General features: G+C 33.7%; 1 protein-coding gene across 5 annotated transcripts in view; it reads right to left on the minus strand.

Annotated features, from left to right (window-relative positions):
- The window catches only part of LOC143238057 (TNF receptor-associated factor 4-like), a 31,545-nt gene extending 17,890 nt beyond the window's left edge, over window positions 1-13,655 (minus strand). For 2 of the 5 annotated variants that reach the window (XM_076477970.1, XM_076477971.1), the window contains exons 1-4: window positions 13,434-13,655; window positions 6,713-7,293; window positions 5,414-5,569; window positions 2,753-2,810 (exon numbers count right to left, since the gene is read on the minus strand). In XM_076477970.1, the coding sequence (XP_076334085.1) occupies window positions 6,935-7,293; window positions 13,434-13,626 (552 nt within the window). In that variant the 5' untranslated portion in view covers window positions 13,627-13,655 and the 3' untranslated portion in view covers window positions 2,753-2,810; window positions 5,414-5,569; window positions 6,713-6,934. Of the gene's footprint in view, window positions 1-2,752; window positions 2,811-5,413; window positions 5,570-6,712; window positions 7,294-8,957; window positions 9,117-13,433 lie in introns of all 5 variants that reach the window. The other 3 variants (XM_076477973.1, XM_076477974.1, XM_076477972.1) reach the window with 2 other exon arrangements.
- Window positions 13,656-24,452: the final 10,797 nt, after the last annotated feature.

Here is a 24,452-nt window from a genome sequence, read left to right on the forward strand (position 1 = left end):
ACCTCATATTCTCTCTATATATGGAGACGTAATATTGGATCAAAATCACAATCACAGTTTCATTCCGAACCACTACACACTTAATTCTATGAATCTGGATGATATACACATGATCACAAGTTTTCTGAAATGTTATTAAAACAAAGAAACAACTAAAAATCGTGGCAGGTATTGCGATTTAACACTCTGCACCTCAGGAGGAGATACAAGGCAATCGAGAGCGGTCAGAAGAGTCCTTCACTTCGCCCTACTCGCGAAGTTAGATTCGATACAGGGCTAGTGATAAAGAGCTAAACCGAAAGAATTATAAGTTTACGAGGTTGTGCTGTAGACTAATGACAAAGATCCGTTGGTGGTCTACGAGATGTCAAACATTGACTAAAAAAAAATAACAAGAGGGTATGGATCTATATATATGTGAAAACGGCTCGTTTGGGTTGAGAAAATAATTTTCGTAGATGAGCGAACAACGTTTTGACCTTCTTCATTCATCTTCAGGTTCACAAAGAATGAAAGAAGTAACTGACCGGAAGCTGACCACATGTTTGTAAAGGGTTGTGTAACTGAGTGTCGGAATGTAGAGGGCGTGCTTAGATGTTTGAATATATAATTTTATATTATTTATTTAATTATATTATTTATTATATTATTTTTAATATAGGTGTCCCTTTGTATTGGTTTATCTTGCGCTTCAGTTGTTGTATAAGTAAGGCTTCTTTAATTTTGGGTTTGTTTATGTTTGCTTCTTTATTTCGTATTTGAGTGTTTTCTATAATTATGTTGTGTTTATTTGACTTGTAGTGTTCAAAAACGTGTGAAGATGATTTTTTATGTTCTTTGAATCTGGTTTCTATTTTTCTTTTTGTTTCTTCAATATAGAAGTCGTGGTAGTTATTACTTTGTATTTTATAAATAATGTTGGTGTGGTGTTTGTCAGTGTAGTTTTTACATAATATGGACCTCAGTTTTGTCATATTTTGTTACTAGTTTTTGCCAAATGATGGTTATTTTTCTGCTGATGTCAGGAATATATGGTATGCAGCAGTATATTGTTTCGTGATTTTTTTTTTATTCGTGAGATGTATTTACTTTTGTTGGTTGATTTTGCTTCCTCTCTGGGTGTGTGCGTATAATGTTTTCTACGGTTTGTGGAGGAAACTTATTGATGTTGATAAAGTATTGTTTTATTTTGTCTAATTCGTCGTTAATTTCATCTAGTGAGCATAGTTTTATGGCTGTGTTTATTTGGTTTCTTAGTATGTTGAGTTTTTGTTTTGTTTCATGTGCCGAGTCCCAAGGAATGTATAGTCCAGTATGGGTGATGTTTCGGTGGACTTCTGTTTTAAATTGTGTATCGGTTCTTGTAATTTTGAGATTAAGAAATGATATTTGATTGCTTTCTTGTTCACATGTGAAGTTGATATTGGGATGTATAGCGTGAATGTGATTGCAAAAATTAAGTGTGTGTTCTGTAGATGTGAATCCCGCAATTGTGTCATCTACATATCTGTACCAGTATAGTGGTGGATGTAATGCTGTGTTAATTGCTTGTGTTTCAACTTGTGTCATAAAAATATTGGCTAGAACCTGTGATACTGAGTTGCCTATAATTAGACCATTTGTTTATGTATAGTTGTGGTTGTTGAACATGAAGTAGGTCTTCATTGTGATGAATTCGATGAGGGTTGCTGGGCATGTCTATAGATGAGTTAGGGTCTCGCATATAGAGTTCTAAGGCTATCTTACAGGCTTCAGCGGTTGAAACTTCTGTAAAGAGGGATATAACATCGAAACTGGCCATTAAGGCTTTATGATTAAGTTGATTCAGATTAGACGTGAAATTAAAAGAGTCTTTGATGAAAGAGCTGGCTGATGTTACATATTTGAACAATGCCTGTGTTATGTATTTACCACGATTGTAATTAAACGATTCATATGTGGACATTATTGTTCGTAATGGACAATCTGGTTTATGAGGTTTGGGGATGCCGTATATTTGTGGTGTGCGTGAGTCGGTTTTGGGTAGGTAGGAATGAAGAGTTTGTGAAATTGTGTTGGCTTTTTCGATTTTTAGTAGTATTTTGTTTAGTTGCGTTTCGTGTGTCTTTGTTAAAATTGTGTGTATTGGTTTATATTCTTTGGTGTCTGATAGGATGTTCTTCATTTTTTGGATGTATTCATTCGTGTTCATTATGACTATAGCGTTACTTTTATCTGCTTTTAGAATTTTTATGTTTTTGAAATGTGTATTTGCCAAGAGGACGGTGTGGCTGATAAATCGGTGAACACAAATTATTTTTATAACACAAATTAGCTAGGTGAAGTAAACTTTTTACAGGTGGTATGTTATATATTTTATCTAGGTAACAGTGAGGACTGTAGCATGGGAAACGGAAGGCAGTCCTGATTGCCGTGTATTGTAATGCATATATTTTCTTATTTAAAGAGTTGGGTATGTAACGGAATATCATGCTGCCATACTCGACCAGGGTGTTAATGTATACTTTGTATATAAACATAATGGTGTGAGGGGTACAACTTTTGTTCATACTGCTGATACTTCGACGGAAGGAAATGTGGTGACTAATACGTGATGCAATTATATTAATATGTGTTGACCACGTTAGTTTAAAATTAAAATGAATACTTAGAAATTTAACAGATTTGGAGAAAAGGATCACAATATCATGAATTTTGATTTGCACCTTGGGCGTTGTTAAAGCATAAAAATGCATTCAGTTTTTATACATACCAGCAGATTTCCTGTGGAGTCGGAGCGTGGGACATTTTCATGACGTCACATTTCCACCCTGAGAATGGAGAAAAATAATAAGAACGTTTTTCCGCACCATACATATAAACAAGGGTCTCACTGTTGTATGATTATATATATATATTTATTATTGGAATTGTGGTTACTTATCGAAAAAAATTACCTCATAAATACAGGTAATCTCACGTACATAAATTTATCGTGTCTTTAATTACATCACTGACTAGCCGCTAATTAGATCAAAATTAGATTTAACAATTACTCTGAATAAAAGAATATGATCAGCTGTATAAAACGGCCATATGGTTATAACACTCGAATTCCACACTACGGGTCGGAGATTCGAATCCACGTCTTACCAACTATAGTTATAACTTGGCGGCTTCCTTTTAGTCTTTCATTGTTTGGTTTGAGTGATATTTAAGTTATATCACTGTAGCCCGGCATGGCCAAACGCGTAAGGCGCGCGACTCGTTATCCGAGGGTCGCGGGTTCGCGCCCGCGTCGCGCCAAACATTCTCGCCCTCCCAGCCGTGTGGGCGTTATAATGTGACGGTCAATCCCACTTTTCGTTGGTAAAAGAGTAGCCCAAGAGTTGGCGGTGGGTGGTGATGATTAGCAGCCTTCCATCCAGTCTTACACTGCTAAATTAGGGACGGCTAGCACAGATAGCCCTCGAGTAGCTTTGTGCAAAATTCCAAAACAAACAGTCAAACCACTGAATATATGTTGTCACCAGAAGTGTCAATGAGTCTTCTTCCTCATACTTTCAAGGGATACGTATAAATTAAGTTTAACATGAACGTGGAATGTGTGGAGAGAAATGAGCTAGTGAAATGTTATCATATCAAAGGGTGCAAAACAAAAGGAGAGGGGATCCTAAACATATGATGTTTTATACATGGTACAGTTCCTTGTAATTATGGGTGATAGCTCATAAAAACTTCACTCAATTACCACAAGCATAAAAACACAAGATCTATTTAGCATATCAAAATAGAAATGCACAAAACCAACAGTGATAAAATACAACATGTAACTTTACTTCTTTTCAACGGTGAAAAAAAAATTACTTCTTGACTAAAATGTTCACATCATACCAATTATGCATCTTTTGTTTAAATAAACTCAGAATTGTCGAACCTTTATGAGTAAAATATTTAACAACAGAACATATCTGTGTCATGACATTTTATATAGTTTTATTACCAACTTTTTTGTTTTTGACTAGCAGAAACAAATATTTACTTAGAAACCAACTACTATCAAATAGTAATTTATAATACCGATAATTCTGATGATAATTCAGCAAATAACCTGATGCAACTTTGCTATAAGAGAGAAACACACTTGATGAGTTACTTAAAAAAAAACGCTAACATATTTTGATCCACTTGAAGAGGAGCATACCTGTCGGAAACATAGTTTAATAATTTTTAATTTAACTCAAAGCCACACGAGAGCTGCCTGTGTTCGCTATCCCTAAGATAGCAGTGTAAGAAAAGAAAAAAAGCAGTTAGTCATTACCACTCACCGCCAACTCCGGTACAACTCTATCTTCCAACAAATAATGGGATTAACCGTGCCTTATATCACCCTCACGGCTAAAAGGCCAAGCATGTTTGGTGTGATAAGGATTAAACTCGCGACCCTCAGATTAAAAATAGCACACTAACCTCCTGGACATTTCTTGAGGGTTCTAGAACATTCTAGAAGTATGCAAAACTATAATAATAATAGCATCTTACAAATTTAATTATTTGTGACAGTATATTAAACGCAAAAATTTATGTTCATAATCTGTAATATAAGTTCAATACAGCGGATTTAAAAAAGAACAGATGTTACAAAAAATATTGTAACTATAAGTAATAAAAATCAACACACATATAGGAACTAAAAATACAACAGTAAAAGTTTCTACTTTTTTATAATAAGTTTATAAAAAAAATAACAAAAAGTTAATATTTCATAGCATTTGTTTTGTTGTTTTTATTCATTTCGCTACAAAACTAGCCATTCCTAATTCAGAAGCGTAAGACTAGAGGGAAAGCAGCTATTCATCACCACCCACCAACTACTCTTGGGCAACTGTTTTACAAACGAATAGTAGGATTGACTGTCACATTATAACTATTTCATAGTGCTGCGATTTAATTAGAATCTACTTTAACATTGTTAAATATTACTGAAACCTTTTTGCAAATGTGGTAAACGATGGTTCTTAGTTTTAAATTTAGAAAGACAATTTAAATAAACTACAAAAGCGAACAAACTAACAGTACATCAAAAATTGTGTAAAATCAAGGTCAAATACATATAAAGACTCAATTACCTTTTTAGAAATATGGTCGTCCCTATTCGCTATTAAAAATAATACTTTCAGTCTTGATTTAATTTCAAACTCGAATATGTGAAATAATAATATAATTTACTGCGCGCCAAATCAAAAACAGAGGCCTGTAACTCCAGATGTATATATTTTGACTTTGTTTACTGCTCTTCAGAAATGTCTAAATTATCTGAAAGTTGGGCAGTTGTTTCTCCTGGCGTTAGAAATAATTCATTTGTTTCAATACATGTTCAATACTTCCGTTAGTTCATTTACGACTTTCAAAAGAATGCTCCAAAAAACCTCACCTTGAACTTGCAATCCATATCTCTGAAAACACAATAAAGTGCTACAGATGGACAGTGGTCATTCAGATGGACTTCCATATCTTCTCTGGGGACCTTCGATGATTCACAGTGGTTAGGACATGGCACTGAACATCTGGGACATTTGGTTGTGTGGTTCTGTAAATATAAATATCACAATGAAAAAAAAACAACATATCTCAGTATCTACCGTTTATATCGTTAACAATGGTGTAATTATTATAAATATTCTTTCCAAAACTCATTGCAGTTTCATAACATTACAAAAAGCTGTTCGGTTATAAAGCTGCTTATCACGTTAAGCAACAAAAAACGTTATTTGTCCGTGAGATACTTTCTCTGAAACAAAGTTAAATAATTAGTGATGACGAGAAAACCCACTTGTAGAGAAGTATATATGCAAAAACGGCTCGTTTGGGTTGAGAAAATATTTTACAAAGAAGGTCGAAACGTTGTTCGCTCTTCTATGTAAAATATTTTCTCAACCCAAACGAGCCGTTTTTGCATATATAAAGTTAAATAATATTAAGTTCCTATCACAGTTAGTTGTGTATTTAAAGAGAAACTAAAGATCAACTAAACCATTACTGTAAAACTTTGTAAGAAATAGTTTCTTCGTGGGTTTTTTAAACCATTAGTACAGTTATTTAACTACTAATAAATGTTAAAATTCATTATTTTTCAATTGAGTACTATCGCTTTATTTGTAATTAAGCATCTATTTGTGCTCTGCCCATCACGTCTATTTAAGCCAGCAACTGATAGCGGTGTTTAGAAACAAAATAAGAAGGATCCAACCCTGTATTGATGCCAACGGGGGTCACTTTCAGCATTGTTTATAATTGTCATTCATATTTACCTCCTGTATTTTGTATGGAAACATGTCTGTTAATAAATATATAAGTGCACAGTGACTTTTCGAACACCCTGTGCTTTTCTTCAATAAAATATATTAGAGTGACGAAGAAACCTGCTTTCTATAACTTACATACAATCATGATTAGATATATTAATTCGGTTGACATCCCACAAAAAGACAAACTGAACTTACTTTTATGTGTTAGCTTTTGTTTTCTGTTTCCGGAAAAAAATGTTCATTTAGCTTCTATGAGCATTACAAAAACACAACAACAAACGAATCTACACGTTATACTATTTTAAACTAGCTGTACATTTGCCAGTGATAACACTCAAAAATGTATTAAATTAGGCTTAAAATGATTTCCAAACACGAATATGTAATATTTTCCTACTTCTGCGATTTTACTAGAGTTTGCTTACAACTTGATGAAAAGTGTGTCGTCTTTTACATTGCTGTGCTTCTTCAGAGTTTCGTAGGAAACAAATCTCAGAAAACCATAGCCTAAACTGTCTGGTTCTTTACTTGGCCGCTGAAAGTTTTCCAGGAAGGGTCTGGCATGAAACTTTCGACAATGTGACAGGCGTTTTCTGGAGAGGCGGCAACTGATCATGAAGTGTAAAAGAAACAGTGTGTGAAAAGGGCTAAGAAAGGATTGAATCATACTCTCTTGGCAAAATCTTTATATACACAGACAAGTGAGTACCTTCTCTTGCTCTGTTGCTGTTTAGGAAAAGACTTGCCATCAGTTTGTAACCATACTGACTAGTGTAAAACGGGGAATTACTTATCTCGTAGCTCTTTTTGGATTTGGCTTCTGACATCTTCTGAGTGTAATCACAAGCCCTCCAAAGCAGAATTCCAGATGTATTAAGTGTAAAGTTCTGAAATGCATTTCGAAGTGAAGTGATCTGGTGTTGTTGCTTCAAGACTAAACCACTCATCAGGTCGTGGTGAAGGTTGGTACTTGACTCCATGTGTAGCTCCAGAGAAAATTTGAACCCTAACGTGAGAAAACAAAACACGTCACTTTCATTCTTTTGTTGATACTAATTCTACATAGACAGTTAGTCACCCGCTGCGGGATTTACAACGCTGAAATCAGGGGTTCGATTTACCTCAATGGACACAGCAAATAGCCTGATGTGGCTCAGCTGCAAGAAAAAAACACACTTGTTGAGTTACTTAAAAATAACAAACACCAACATACTTTAGATCCACTTGAAGAGGAGCATATCTGTAGGAAACATAGTTTAATAGCAAAACATCCTGCTTCGCAAAATGTTAGTTGGTTTTGATTACCTTCCAGATGCTCTTGTTGCGATAATGCATGAAAAAAAACGTTTTACCAACGAATATTGGGATTGACTGTCACATTATAACTATGCTGCGATTTAATTAGAATCTACTTTAACCTTGTTAAATATTACTCGAAATTTTTGCAAATGTTGTAAACGATGCTTCTTAGTTTTAAATTTAGAAAGACAATTTAAATAAACTACAAAAGCAAAAAAACTAACATTACATCAAAAAGTGGAAAAAATCATAGTCAAATAGTAATGAAGGCTCTATTACATTTTTAGAAATATGGCCGACCCTACTCTCTATTAAAAATAACACTTTCAGTCTTGATTTAATTTTAGACTCGAATACATGAAATAATAATATAATTTACTGTGTACCAAATCAAAAACAGAGGCCTGTAAATCCAGATGCATATATTTTGACTTCAGAAATGTCTAAATAATCTGAAACGATTTTTGTATCAATTTATTATGAACACTTTACTATATCCTTTATTAATTAAATACCTCGAAAATAAAATGGATATGTGTTTGTCTGTTAATAGAAAATACATTTTAATTTAAGCTTTTTCTTTAAAGAATTAAAACATAATTATCGGCCAGATATGATAATAAAATATAATACTCAGACAGCAACTACAGCCATACACTGTAGAGAAGGTTCAATTTTGAAATATCTTATCAATTAAAACAATGAAATGTATGTTACCAAATCAGTGAGACAATTTGTGTTCAAGTAAGAAAACATTTTCATGTTATAAGGTTTATAATTTTAAAAATTTGAAAGTGCATATAAACATTTATATATATAAACATATATATATGTTATATATCTCATATAACATAAATGTTTTTGTTACTACAGCGGCGTATTTGTGTGTAAAATTTTCCCTTATCTTATCATTTGAAGGATATTTTACTTACGCAATTTTCTGACACTCAGTTTCTTTCATCTGAACAAAATCAACATAATTTTCTTAAGTGATTCAATCATTAACCGCTACCTAATGAAATACTTTAATTAGAAATTTAACAATAAGATTTATATTAGTTATCCTTTACAGTCGATTTCTCTTAAAATTTAGAATTTAAATCATAAATTTGCAAGTTCAAAATTAAGTAAATGAAAATTAATTGTGTGGTGTAAAACGTGACGCGAGAACTAATGGGGTTGTTGTAGGCCTACGTAAGTAGGTTCCAAACTTTCATCTATAAACAACTTGTTTGTGAGTACAAAAAATGGATTGAAATATATAATTCAGTACTACAAGGTACCATGTTATTTTAATAACATAAAAAACACAAAGCTTTCCTTATGACAAAATTTTCTACACTACAAGGAAATTGTTTTTAAAAATCTAACCTGTAATGTATCATAAACAAACTCCTGACAATATCGATACGCCACCAACCTCTTGGTGCATTCATTCATTTGGTGAGTAGTAACAAATCTTCGCAGAATCTTTAGTCCACATTTATTCTCACAGAATACTGGCTCATACTGGCTGCTGCTCATGTGGCCCTAAAAGATCGATTGTCAACAAATATGTTTTATTATTCAGTTGCTGTCACGTTTGTTGTAATCACAGATATTTTCTCTTGTACTTTTTACGATCTTACAGTTACTAAATGTTAAAACAAAACATTCATAAGAAGCTGTTTATATTAAAAGCAAACCAGGGGCGTCCAATTTCCTCATCACTTAATATAAAATAGATAGTATGTAAATTATCTTTCATGCTTAGGTGATCTAGGCTCAAATATTTATAAAATTATCTTAGAAAAATGGAACAAACTTTCAACTTGGAAATAGATTAAGCCTATTTATTTTGGAATACACTAATATTTCCATTTGCACTACGGTTTAGCTGTTAATTTGTTATTTTTTACTTACATAAGCATTAGTTTTTGCTGTATTATGCATATAATTCTGTTACTAGGCTTCAGAGGCGTCGCTAGGTGCTTAAAAGATTCGGGGCTCGTACCCATAGGCATAGGGATTCGGGTCAAATAGAATCAAAACACGGAGCCCGTGTGCCTGTGCCGAGCGACCCCTTTTTCAGGCTCTGTAATTAAAAGTGACATGTTTTGCCACTGATTTTAGATGTTAAGCTGTGTTGTACATGGGTATCCTGTTAGAGCCGTTAAATGAGTTTTCATCAGTTACTAGACGTTGTTATGAAGAATTATTTAAAATTTACTGGTGTCACATTTCGGTGTTAGAGAACCTTCTTGGGTTTTAAGTTTTATGCCTACGTTATAGTCCATCTTGAATGAATCACATACATTCGAGTGGAATATTAAATTTTTGTCCTGACGAAATTAGGTATGACTTAAATACATCAGACTAAAGAATGTCAGTATTAAAATGACAATGAGTTTGCAACGTATATTTCTAAAAGTGAAAGCACAATAAACATTACGGATCGCTAGTGTTTCTTCAAATGAGCTTCCATGTCTTCTCCGAGAATTTTCAATTATTTACATTTGACATGATAGGAGATATTTTTAAATAACTTAAAACAATCTACATGATTAATCCAAGAGACATAACGATACAGAAAAGTTTCATGTTGTCCTAAGTATAACTACAAATATTATTGAAATGTATTTTCTAATTGACGTTTCAACAAAAACGTTATCTAGTAATATTAGGTGTAACTAATACCTGGAACTAAAAAATAACAAACATACTAATATTCTTATATTAACATCTAGCTTTATACCTGATTAACATGAAACAAGTGTACACAGTATAAAGTCGTCATGAGATGAAATTGCAGATTTATATTACTGTGTTATCTTCATAAGTGGAATTCTTGGGTTGTACATAATAACAAACACATTTACTGTTTTACATTTGTTTTAATATCTACGTTTGTTTCAGTATCATGTTTTGTATGCAGGTACCGTATATTATGTGATTCATATTGCACAACTCTCGCCTATTCTCTAAATTTATGGAAGGTTTTTGAGAACAAGAACCACTAAAATTGAAGGATTTTATAAAAAATCCAGCTCCTCGACTTCGAAATCTTCAGACAATCAGAAGGAAACTTCGTCAAAATCATAACAATCCATTAATCGTTTTTAACAAAACTGGTCATGTTGTGACCGATTGTTAGAGTGTGAAAAAAAGGAGGCAGCACACAATATGTTTGTGTCAACATATGAACAATGTTGTTATTTAGCCACTGATGAAAAGGCTGATGTATTTAGAGAGGCATTTAGACCTTTTGTTTCTGTTTGTTTTGTGTTTTTGACAAATGGGACTGCTAATCCATTCCCATACGTATTCTACGTGATACTATGACTGCTCAATACTTGTTGTTATGTTCAAGTTTTGCCATTGGTGAGTCTGTTATTGCTCAGGATATTGATGGTGGTTTTATTAATATTCCTCTTGTAACATTTATTTAACATCACACCTAGTTAAGGACCAATTGTCGTTGGAGTAAAACCTACCTTGCCAATTCAAGGTTTACCATAATTGTAGGGAAACAATTGACTGGGGAAAATTCGTTTTGACGAACCAGATATGGTTATGAAGCTGACCACTGTTTCATCTGAGGATTATGTTTTTGTTGAAAAGAATCTAGAAGTGTTTCCCTCGCGTGCTATGACTCAAACTTAGGCTAAGAAGTTAAGTCAAAAAGAAATGTTAGACGCGTGTTCAGAGAACGACATTATAGATTTATCTCAGACATTTGTTGGATGCGACGGGGATCTTGTGAATAACTAACAGTTCCTTCTGATAATTCTTCGGTGAGTGAAAATGATAGACGTAAGGGATATGATTCATCTGGTTAAGTTCTGTTTGCTAGATGTAAACTGTCTATCTACGCTAGCCGTCCCTAATTTATCAGTGTAACACTAGAGGGAAGGCAACTAGCCATCAAAACCCACAGGCAACTCTTGTGTTACTCTTTTATCAACGAATAATGGGATTGATGGTTAATTATAACGTCCACATGGCTGAAAGGGCGAGCATGTTTAGTACAACGGGGATTTGAACCCTCGACCCTCAGGTTACGAATCGAGTGCCTTAATCTCCTGGCTATGCCTGGTTGATGTAAACTAATCATCGAGCAGGAAGAGGATCCAAATATGTTATCACTATTTAAATATTCAGTCCTAAAAAATGAACTGGATAAAGTTTCAAACGATTATTTTTTTCAAAAACGGTGCGATTGTGAGGATATGGAGACCATCAGAAGTGCCAGCTTCAGAGGACTAAGCTATAGCTTACTAAATAGTTGTTTGCAAATCAAATCAAAGTTGTCTATGAACTTTCAATGAGAATTCGTGGAGGTATCAACAATATATGTGAAAAATTATAGACATTTCTTTTGGCCAATAGTAATATGGCCTATAGGAAAATTTCAGTTAAGCCTTTGAAACCTATCCCAGCTTTCAAAGAACACGTCAGTCATGCAACTGTTGATTGTGGTAAGCCAGAAAGATAACATTTGTGTTTAAGCACTTTCAAGTGCAATGGAATTTTATTATCATTAGGTTATTTGTATTAATTGTGTTATATATTGTCATCGTTTTTGAAATTGCATAATTCTTTGACAATGTATTGTATTTAATGTATTCTTATGAATGTGTATATGTATAACATCTTTCTTAAAAATTGTCTAACATTTGTTGTACATTTGTTTTAGTGCCTATGTTTGTTTCAGTATAGTTGTTTAAAGCATGTGAAAGCATTGTTGGATTCGTATTTCGCAAGTTCTGTCTGTTATGTAAATTTTTAGATTATTCTGGAAACCAGCAATCAATAATATGTGGTTTACGAAAACGTTAGCGTGTTTTCAAACATTGTTGAAACTTCGAGGAACTCTCTTAATTTGTATAAAAGTAGCTAGCCGAGAGACGGTAATAGAAATTTATTATTTGTCAGTTACAGTCAGTGTGCTATAGACCTCTGAAGATATAATTGTGATTAACGACTATTAATCGGAAAACTATACACTTTTGACCGGAGTGTTTACAGATTTCGAACAAACCATTTAACTTCAATGAATTAACTTCGGACGTTAGTATTTCTACAAGTGCATTGAATATTTCTTTCGGATAAAAGACAGCGGTGTAACGCCAATCAAGCTAGCTTGCTTAAGGGAGGTGTCACAATATCAACTCAGAATTAATTTGCTCGTCGTGAACCGAGATCGTCAATAAAATATTCAGTTCTATACCAGTTATAAGACTCAGTATTGTTTGCAAGTTTGTAAAACACTTGTAAATAAACCATCATTTATAATAAATATCACTAATAACCCTTACTATAAAATGTACTGTGTTTTTGTTTATATATTAAAATATGTTTGTGTTAAAAAAAGAAACACCACAAGTTTAGTTATCTGGTAATAGAATATCATTTACCATTTTGCTAATTGTGATCTGTATCTTTAACAATATCGTGTTCTTGAAAATTCAGAGCGTGTAACATTTCTAAGCCATTTGAAATAATGAATGGATGTAAAACAAACTACTTATATCAAAAGTAAAAGTGAGTTTGGTAATGAGTAAGCATCAGAATGAGTAACACCGAGGGTTTAGGAAGCTAAAAATCTGGTTACGATATTTGCGTAACCCATTTACGCAGATACCCCATTTTGAACCTTAAAGATTAACAAAAAACAAACGTTGAAATGTATTAACAGAATTAAGAGCTTCAAAATGCCTCAATGAACTCCCTGATGTGTCCATCAAAATTAATTGAATCCCAGATTTTAGTGTTGTAAATCCGAAGTCTTTCCGCTGTCCCATCAAGCGACGAACTTTAAAGATAAAAAAAAAAAACAGTCAGCACAACGAACTCCGAGCAACTTACCTTCACTGTACTCCCTATTGCAAAATTTACATCTGGTCCTCCGCTTGGAACACGTATAGAACAGGTGGTCTTCCATCAGCAACCTGAGAATCATAGCTGCGCACTGATTGGTGCAAGGGATCGCATCGTATTTACACGTATTCAAATACCCCAACGTGAAAAAAAAAGAGCAACGATTCGATGAAAGACACATCTCTTTACTTAAACATTTCAAACTTGTACATGAAAGAAACAATATCAGAGAAAACATGAGTTGGAAAAGTTGTTAATATATAACAGGATGTCCGGAAATCGTTAAGAAACTACTTTCTTCTGAATGTGTGACTTGATAACAACTTCCGGACACCCGTGTATGCATCAAATAACAAACATAAATACAATGGAACTAACAATAGTTGCAATACATCAATTTGTAACTAAGTATAGTGTTTCAAACAATCAACTAATGAGAACATAATATGTATCATTTAAATAATTGGAAAGTTAACGAAAAATACAGAAACCTAAGCATGAAATAGCAATATGTAATATTTTTAACAATAATGACTATCAGATGAAGAATGTGTGAATTACATAAAATACTAAACATTAGCATAGTGTTCTAAAACCATGTAATATGCATGGATATAGTAACAAAACAAAAGGGAATCCTCAACAGCCGTGGCTATAACTAGATCTCTAAGCGCTAAAGAAATAGTTTGTAATCTAAAACTATGTACTTAAAGAAAAAAAACGCAAAGCAATTCTATGAACCACTATGCCGCAGCTGAAAAGGAACTACAAACAGTACGTTTTCATTGTGTCACTCAACTATAGAATTTCCAATAATGAAACAGTTATATAGAACAGTTAAACTGCTTCAATGGAAAAACTGAATCATAACAACTATCCCTTTACCCCCTCTCCCAATAAAGTTCGATAGGTTTACGATTTTCATACAAAATAAAACCAATTGGAAACAAAGACAATATTTCTAAAATAAATTTGATTTGGGTAGATAAAGAAACGATAACATAAAGCAGGTATTTTCAACGCCCACCTCGCAACTATGAAAATGTTTTAGGTTGCGACTCAACTATCTCTACACACACTAACAAACGGATAGCAAATTACTGTACTTGTTGTAAATTGTCCTTTATCGTATTCTTGGGCCTCATGACCCTCCTTTTGAGACGAGACTCCAATTTGAGGACCAGCAGTAACACAATAGTATGTCTACGGACTTTGAACGCTATAAAGTTTCGCTGCCCTGTGTAGCTTTGTGCTTAATTACAAACAATCCAATTAGAGAAACATCGAGATAAAAAAAAATTAAAAAGGGCCACAAACGACAGATAATCTATTTGTTACGATTAGTGATGGCACAAAGCGTTGCAATATTTCGTTTATTGCGGTCAAACCTTATAATAAAAGTGTCAGAACTATGCAATGTACTAGTTTTATACATATAGTAGGTGGACTTCTTAAAACCTAATTTACTAGAAATTGTTAGTGCAGATTAATCATGGTGTGCGAAAAGTTTCGCACCAAATTAAAGAAATAAAAGAAAGTAATTTTGTTTGTTTGTAGTTATGGCAAACATACACAATGAGCTATATGCCCAGTGCCCACCGCGGTTATCGAAACTAGATTTTGGGGTTATAAGGTTTCAGTCCCACCACTGAACTATTGGAAGGCTTTCAAAACTGGATTATCTCAGAAAAAGAAGTGCCTTCTCAATGGTTATCCTACGATTCTGATATAAAGAGCGAAAATGGTCTTTGTTTACGAGAATGAAAGAATGTAGTTGTTTGAGTTCATAGAAAGTGCTTTTCGTAGCAAATGGATAATTCCATTAGATTAGCTTGTAGAGTTTGTTTGTTTGTTTTCGGATTTCGCGCAAAGCTACCTGAGGGCTATCTGCGCTCGCCATCCCTAATTGAGCAGTGTATGACTAAAGGAAAGGCAGCTAGTCATCACCACCTACCGCCTTAACCCACCTGGCCATACCGGGCCACATTATTTTGAACGAAACGTAAAATAATAAATAAATGATTTTATAAGACAGGTTGTTTTTGCATAAACAGTTTCTGAACTGACTAACTAAACCATTCTTATAAACTGTCAACAGATCAACTTACTTTTGGTTTTTTATCTACAGTTCAAATGAAGGTATAATATTTAACTTGTATAATTAATCCTTCGAGTCTAAACTCTTGTTGTTGTTACCATGGTGAAAAACAGTCGAATATCATGTATCTATTTAAGTCGAAACTTAAAAAGTGCTTAAAAACAGTAGAAGTTCAATTTACCTGCATCAATCAGTCGTTAGGTCCGAGAAAATACGAGATTTACTACGTATATACACATTAAGAACTAGCTATAGAATGTGCTATACAGGAATATACTGAGAAACAACGAATCAAACTAACACAAGCCAACGTCTCTGCTTCTGACTTTATTTCATAATTTCTTACAATTTCATTACTGATAAAAATTCACGAAACGTGTAAAAATAAATGGGATACTATCTACTCATTTTGTAATTGACGTTTGTACTTGTGACACAATAATATGTATGTGGATTTAAAAAATGAAAGATTTATTGTAGCTAATAAGAAATTTTAAAGCTTTTGCGTTGTTTATACGACTACATCATATCTTTGTCTCGCTAACAGCTGTCTGTTGTTGTTGTTACAACTGCGCTATATCTGTTCGTTGGGTCCACTATGGAGAAGTAATAAATGCTTGAGTGGTTAGTACCATCCAGTAGAAAAGCAAAATAAAATTGTTGTTATGAAGAATAAATTTATTTCATTCACAGCTAATGAGTAAAAGGTTCATGCAAGATATTTTATAAGTGATATATACTTTTGGAAATTAAAAAAATATTTATATTGTAAAATGTCTAAAATTTGCATCTTACTATTTAAGCATGCAAAAATTGTCCGTTTTACCTTCTACAGTCTTTACAAGTGCTCGCAGGTAAAATGAGGTTCCCAGGGTTTGTCTTGATCCCCGACAGGCATACCAAAATAAATCTTGGAGGTTTCACACATTTTGGTAGATGCTGCCACAGAGTACTTTTTCCCTTTTGTCGTGATAAATTGTCTACATACATGCTGAATGCGTCTGGAGAATGCTTGCAGCTTCTTGCAGCTACGTGCTACTAATTGAACTTATATAACTAGTAATTGTAAGGCGAAGTTGGTCTTCAAGTATCAAAACACTGCCCCATAAATAGTCAAACATGAAAACGCTAGTAAATTGTAGTCTCAAACTGTTTGATTTAACTACTGGAGAATTATTTTAGTGAACGTGTTTTCTTAAAGCAAAGCCACAACATGCTATCTGCTGTGTCCACCGAAAATAATTGAACCTCTGATTTTAGCGTTGTATATCTAATGTCGTACCGTCCCAGCGGGGAACAATAATTTTAGCCTAACATGATTGACAACTTACTACACTCACTTTCTATTAGAACTAGTTACATTCGATGACGTAACATTGTATATAGACAAACTGGTCAGTGTATATCTGTTTGATTTGTTTTAGCGCAAAGCTGCAAAATATTCTGCCTTTACTGTATCCGTGATAGGTATGGGACCTCAAATTATAGCGTCATAAGCTTTTAAGCTGTACATTTGATACTATGAAAATTAAATGTAACTCTAACGCAGTGCTCAGGAAATTTGTAAGTTATGGTTAGGGCTGTCACAGTCTTTATTATAAGTTGTACATGGTTCCCAACTAATCATTTTTTTGAGAAGCTTAATCGTTTTCATGTTTTTAAACGTATTTTCCAGTTACCAGAAAAACAAAACTGAAAATGTAGCAGGTGTCTGTTTAGTCAGTATTTGCTAGAGTACTGGATAATGTGCTAACATAGGTTGCTGACTTTGTATGTTTTTCTTACAGCCACGCCATAAAGGGCTATCTGTTTTTTTTTTTTCTAGGGTAATCCAAACTCTAATTTCAGCTTTGTAAATCTGAAAACATACAGTTGTTGTATTGTACTAGTTTTGTGTCTTATTTATTTAGTCCTTTAATTCCTGTTTGAACCGTCTATAGGGGTTTCATAGTTCCCTGTTCAGGGATGGGAGGAATGAAGGTTTTGTTTCTTCCTCTTTTTTTCTCATTTCAAAGGTAATAACCCTAAATGTATGTTGTTATCACAATGTATATTTAAAACATTTCGTACGAGAAACATCGTTATATCCTAATAGAGATGAGAAGAAATGCGTATTTCTGCATTTTTATTGAAACTGGATTTTATTAAATACAAAACTTCGTTTCTGCATGTTTTCCTCATGTGACCTTTTCTACCACAAGCTTTTATATTTATCACTCCTACCCCTCTTTTCCCAAGTGTTACACTTACAGCTATTAAGGGAAAAACAATTAATTTGTAATTCATAATTAAAGTATTTTAGTTGCATTGTATGTGCAAGCCAAAGTAGAATGATTTCACATTCTACAATGTTGTTCATTACAGTCCTGTTTATTACGTTAGAATGTAGAAGTGGTTTCCAACCTGGGGTCCCCGAACCCCTGGGAGACCGCGAGGGTAATATTGGAAGGCCGTAACTTATTGTCTTTAATTATATAATGTATGAACAGACAGAAAATAACAACACATAAGAAGCTATACGGGTTAATTATTAACTTATAAAAACAATTTGTTGGGAAGAGAGAATCTTTTAAAAACGTCATTAGGTGGATAGGGAGTTCGACACTTTGGTTACGTTCAATACTTTATATGAGATGAATGGCACGGAATAAGTATCTGAACAGTCTTCATGTTAATAGTTCTTTACTACAAATGTAAGCAGGAAATGTGGAATATTATCAACTAATTGTTTATAGCATACTGGTTTTAAAATCATTTGAATATAGCAAAGGTTGTTTTTTTGTTTCAAATAAAACTTAGTCCTTCAAATCTTGGATGAAAAAATGTGAATAGCGTCATCTGTTGTTAGAGTACTTATTTATTAACGAATGTAATTTATCACCGAAATAATTTATTTTTCCAATTCTTTATTTACCACATAACCAAAAAAATGTAGAGCATTCTCTACATAATTATTCTGAAAAATAATATCTGTTTCACTTGTTTTAAAATTTAGCGCAGAATCACACCAGGATTCTCTGCGCTGGCCGTCCCTAATTTAGGAACGATAGAAGAGAGGAAAGGCAGCTAGTCAACGCAATCAACCACCAACGAAAAGTGGGATTTATGGTACTTTATAACGCCCCCACAGCTGAAATAGCGAGGAAATTAAGTGATATGTGGATTCGAACCTGCAAATTACGAGTGACACACCCTAACCCCTAGGAATGAAATAGACACAAACATAAAGCAAAATGAACAGATTCACAAAACACTCTGGACTCAGACATGTTACTAATGGTAATAAAAGTAAAATCAAATTCCCAAGTTCAGTGCTTTTGTTGGCGACATTGTCAGTACTTCTACTGTCTTCCAACTTGCTTTAAAATCAATTTTTATGTTAATCACCATCAAACGTTATCAGCGTTAGTGAACTTCTGACACTTGTTTTGTTGTTTTAAGCTTTCAGAACCTTTGTTCAAAATCTTCATAGGAAACGGAATAATTAACCACTAAATTATATGCCATAAAAGTGAGTTCTAAAGCATGTTTATGCAGGTTATTTTGACTCAAGAAGGCACATACCCATCGAACACAACCCTTGAGTGAGGGCTACTTCTATTCGTTAACTCCTTTTTGCTTCTGGAAATATCTCATCTTCCTAACTTTTTATATTGTTAGAAACAAGTTATATTATTCAGTCAGCTTTCTTTTCAATTTTGCAGAAGAAAAAACGAGATCTTCCATTTGTTGTCGTAAATCACATTAAAATATTGTCTGGTTGATGCAAATTTAAGAATTGGTGGGTTATTAGTTTAATGAGAAGATTGTGTGGTAGTGATTATTTGTCTATCCGCAAGGTTTGCGTATTCAGGAAGAATATTTGAGATATAGTGTATTTGAGAAAATAATTTTCGTAGTTTTGAAAACAGGTAAATTAATTTTCCATGGGCAGTATCCATAATGGAGTCGAACTCCTCAACTCTGTATTTCTCGAGTTAAACTTCTGCAACACCGTCAGCAACAAGTACTCCAAGCACTCACTTCTTTGGGCAAACTTTTGGTATGATATACCATGCTCGTTGAATATGTCATTGCCACATTTGGAAAAAGTATTATCATACAACAAGATCACGACGCACGACTCAAATTTCTAATTTCTGCTCTAATCGTCTCCGCCGTTTTCTGAGCAACAACATGAGCATACCAATAGTTTAAAGGTATTTGGGTAAACGATTAGCTTTATAAGCGGTCATAAGTAGCTTTAGTGGTTAATATATTGTTTTACAATACAAGGATGTTGTCATACAACAATCACACAACCAGCTCTATTCATTAGTTGAAGCCAATTTTTTAAATATTACCTTACCATTCTCAAATTTCTCTCCTGAAACAAGTTGCCACAGCGATTCAGGCTGTCAAATGAATTGACCAACTGAATATTAATGCACCTGTTGTTCCCGTAACACCAATTTCAAAACATGTGCATAGCACCATTCGTGGATATGGCCGAATAAGCTGTTTCAAGACAAATGATAAATTTATTCTCTTTATATTTGTTGTTTGTTTCGAATTTCGCGCAAAGCTACACAAGAGCTATCTGCGCTAGCCGTCCCTAATTTAGCAGTGTAAGACTAAAGAGAAAGCAGCTAGTCATCACCACCCACCGCCAAATCTTGGGCTACTCTTTTACCAACGAATAGTGGGATTGAACGTCTCATTATTATAATGTTCCCACGGCTGAAAGAGCAAGCATCTTTGGTGTGACGGGTATTCGAACCTTCGACCTTCATATTACGAGTAGAATGTCTAAACCCCCTGGCCATGACGGGTCTGTATTAGTTTATCTTGAATTTTTGCTATCACATGATTCAGTATAACTTCAGCTATGAAAAAAATTACGTGAAACCAGACTAGCTTTACCGTCAAGAGAAGTGCATCTGTGTATCAACGTAGAATTAATTCGCTCTCCATGGCATGAACGTCGATAAAAATTCAGTTTCAGACCTGATAGAAGACTCTGTATTGTTTGTAAAACTCCCGTATATTCATCATTATTTGCAGTAACCATTATTATAAATTGTATTCTTGTTTGTATATTAAAATATATATTTTTGTCAAGAAAGAAAATTGTGTTTATCAATCTTGTTGGCAAATGTAATAAATCATATCAAAATTCAGTTAACTTTTAAATTTAAATAACATAATGAATCGGGGTCTCGTCCGGGTTATATTATAATACGTAACAATGTGTTGTACTCAATACTAAGATTTTTCATTAAATATACTCCAATAACAAGAATATTAGGCTATGATTAAAGTGAGGTTGATATAAAAAACTTACAGAACACTGCTTTGCATAATTTCTAAGTAAAAAAAGGTGAGTTATATTACTCTAACAGTTTCAAAATCTATGTGAGGATTGTTTGTTTGTTTTGGTTTTTTATTTTTGCCCGAAGCTACACGAGGGCTATCTGCGCTAGCCATCCCTAAATTAGCAGTGTAAGACTAGGGGGGAAGGCAGCTAGTCATCACTCCCCGCTAACTCCTGGGTTATTCTTTTACCAACGTATAGTCACAGTACAACTACCCCACGGCTCAAATGGCGAGCATGTTTGGTGCGACCGTGATTCGAACCCACTACCCTCAGATTACAAGTCGAACGCCTTAACCCACCTGGCCATGCTGAGCCTCTATAATTGCAAAAACAGTGTGTGAAAGTCAATCATGTATTTTATAACCTAATTGTTTCACTATTGGTGATAATATTTCAGTCAAAAAGGTGAATACTCAATTTATGGTTTCTAATTGAATAGAAAGCGAACAAAAAGTATATTCTAATAACATTTTCCGTCATGTAACACGTGTAAAATGAAATATTTGGGCAAAATAATACTTAAATGGCCAGCATAAAGACAAATTAGTGAAACAATAACACTCCCACAAGTTGCATGTTAAAGTTAAATACGTGTGCCTTTCAGGAAATGTAAGAGTTGATGAATTCATGAAGAGCTTTATACATAAAACGAAGGTATTAGTTTTAGAACAAGATTAATCCTAGCCACTGATCACATGTTGAGACATCTATGGTGAACTTATTATGTTTGAGATTCCACGTCGTAGACGTCATCGTTTTTGACGTCATATTCGCCTGTACCATTTGCTGCCACTTAATAAATAAATATCATTGTCTGTGATGATATCATCACATCACGCAAGCATCTTCTACGACAATTCACGTAAATATGACATCAACATCTCTACTCTTCCCTGAGGTAACTAATTAGCATGTGAGTCCAGTGTGAGGGGTAACTTTTTCAGTATGCTGAATCTTTAGTATACAAGAAGCTATATAAACTACAAAAGCTACAATGTAAAAAATTGCATTTAGCAAAAGAAAGTGTAAGATATCTTTTAAATTATTTCAACTAAAAAATATTTTTTTCTGATTATCCAACTAATTATTATATTTTTACACACTAAAAGTGATTGTCATAACCTATTACATGTATAGTCAAACTAACTGAAACATATTTAACTAAATCCAGATATATATAGAAATTGACAGAAATGCATTTCACTCAAAATAATGAAATGTAAGGAAGCTCAACAACATGAGAAAGCTTACCAAGCTGCTCTAGTACCTTTGAGGTAATATATTAAATTATAAATGAGTTGACAATAAATAGTTTAACTGTTTTAACCAGTAAGTGATTTATAGTTGAAAATTAAACATTTTCTAAAATTTTGCTTTTTTCTTTCTCAAATCTTTATTCTTGAAAGATTAAAGCCCTGAAATTTTCTCTCCCAGATCTTTACCGTTTTCGCATTGTGTTCAACTTTATCACACGAATGTCTTACAAATAACCTTACATCGTAACTATCTAATAACTGCTTGACCCTGTTCCTGAACTATCACTCCTATAGGGTACAGATAAAACTGAAGATGAAGGTTAACAGAGAAAATTGTACAAGTTGGTATGACCTTGGGTTTGTTTCCCTGTATCGTATTTAGGTAGTCGAGTATTGTGCCAACAGTGTGGATGTCATTATACTTGTCATAGTCTTCATCTCCTGTTATTATTCTCTCTCTCGTTCTCGAATTCCAATAGTCATATGAGACATGTAGATGTCCAGGAGTTAAAAAAAAACCGATGAAACCTCAGCAACGTATATGTAGTAGATAGTGTGTATATATACCACAAGGGATGGGTAGTTAGTGTTTAAAGAAACAGCAAAAAAGGATCTGGACAGTTTCTTCAAACAATTCAGGTTCCCCCATTAGATGGGCGAACACGTGGTGTAGCATCTGATGTTAAATCAGTATCATCCAGTGATCATTACTCAAGTATTTAGATGAGAATGAATTTGATGAACTAGTAGAGAATTGGATGGCTCGTAAATCGACGAAATTGGAGATATATTGTACATGAAACTTTAGTTACCAAAACAATAAATTATACGAATGGTGTAATGAAGTTGAGAGTAAACATAAAGCACCTTTTTAACATTATCAAACAAGTAGAATTTGAAAACCAATAAATTAAATAAATGATTTTAAAGTTTTAAAATTAAAGGTAAGTCCCCTTTTAATTTGGTTTAAATGTGAGAAGATTCCAAGGTTTTAGAAAAACAGGTACATCCAAAAGAAATGGAAATTGATACTGATGTAAAGATCGAAATAGCACCAAATACAGACATTAGGGTTATTGGGTTACCTTTTATGAAAATTTGAATAAGGAAACTTAAAGGAATTGCTAATGAAAAAAATATACTCGCTGGTTCTGGACTGATTAGTTGTAACCCTCGATTTAAAGTTAGCAGAATTACTACACCAAAACTGCCAATAAAACCAAGTATAAATTGTTACTCGAACATTTCCAGAAATTTGTAGGTACACCTCTCATCGCAAGTAACAAAGTCCAGGGAACTACTGTGCACAGAACCGTGTAAAAAGAAATCACAGTGTAATGTACTTTAGATAGAGAATTGCAACACACAAACAGTAAAGCATCAGATATAGCACCACATGTTGCAATCATGGCGCCAAAAAGTCTAGATTTTGAAAACTCGTCTGCATTGTTTGTTTCATCTGTAAATAAAAAGGCTGGTCTGTAAAGTAATACGACTCCAAACAAACACAACAAAACAGCGAGGACGTCCGCAAGCTTACAACGATGCTGCAAGAGACAAATACTGAAGAGCATTGTATACAAAGGGCTAGAGAAATACAACGAAGCTGCATCTCCTATCGGCAGTAGAGTGTACGAGTAAGTCAGCAGAGACAAAGCTAAGGAGTCTAATATACCACGAAGGAGAAAAATTAGCATTGTTTTTATATCGTACAACATCCGTGGATTACTGAGTAGTACAACTGGTGACAAAATAAAAATTCGGTAAAGACTGTTAAAGCCAATAATGTTCTCTGTATTTATTCCGTCAATGAGTTGAACGACGAGGCCGTAGAACCCTTCTCCTGTAGCTGCTATCAGAAGGAAACCAACTCCCATACAGTTCATTATAAGCGTTAGCATTTACAGGTGATAAAGGTCTGAAAAATAAATAAAAATATTGTTGAATATACACACCAGATCGTAATTTGCAAAATAATGTAAAACATAATTCCAAATAGAAAATGTGTAAGAAATCAACAAATGGCATGTAACTGAATTTTATGAAATCGTATAAAAGTATTTACAGAACAAATCATCAGACTTTGTCTGGTTGGCTTTGTTGTACAAGTGTTAAATACTTTAACCCTCATATATGTTGATTCTATAAAAAATTTAGAAAGGAAGCACGGGCAATAAAACTGTATATATCTTTAAAGTATGCCCATCTCCATATAATATTGTTGTAACTTTATTCTTTCGTAGACAAGATCTTTTAAATCACCTGGCAAATCTAATTAGAAGAACAGATCAAGTAAA

The sequence above is a fragment of the Tachypleus tridentatus genome, chromosome 13, assembly GCF_004210375.1.
Source record: "Tachypleus tridentatus isolate NWPU-2018 chromosome 13, ASM421037v1, whole genome shotgun sequence".
NCBI lineage: Eukaryota > Metazoa > Arthropoda > Merostomata > Xiphosura > Limulidae > Tachypleus > Tachypleus tridentatus.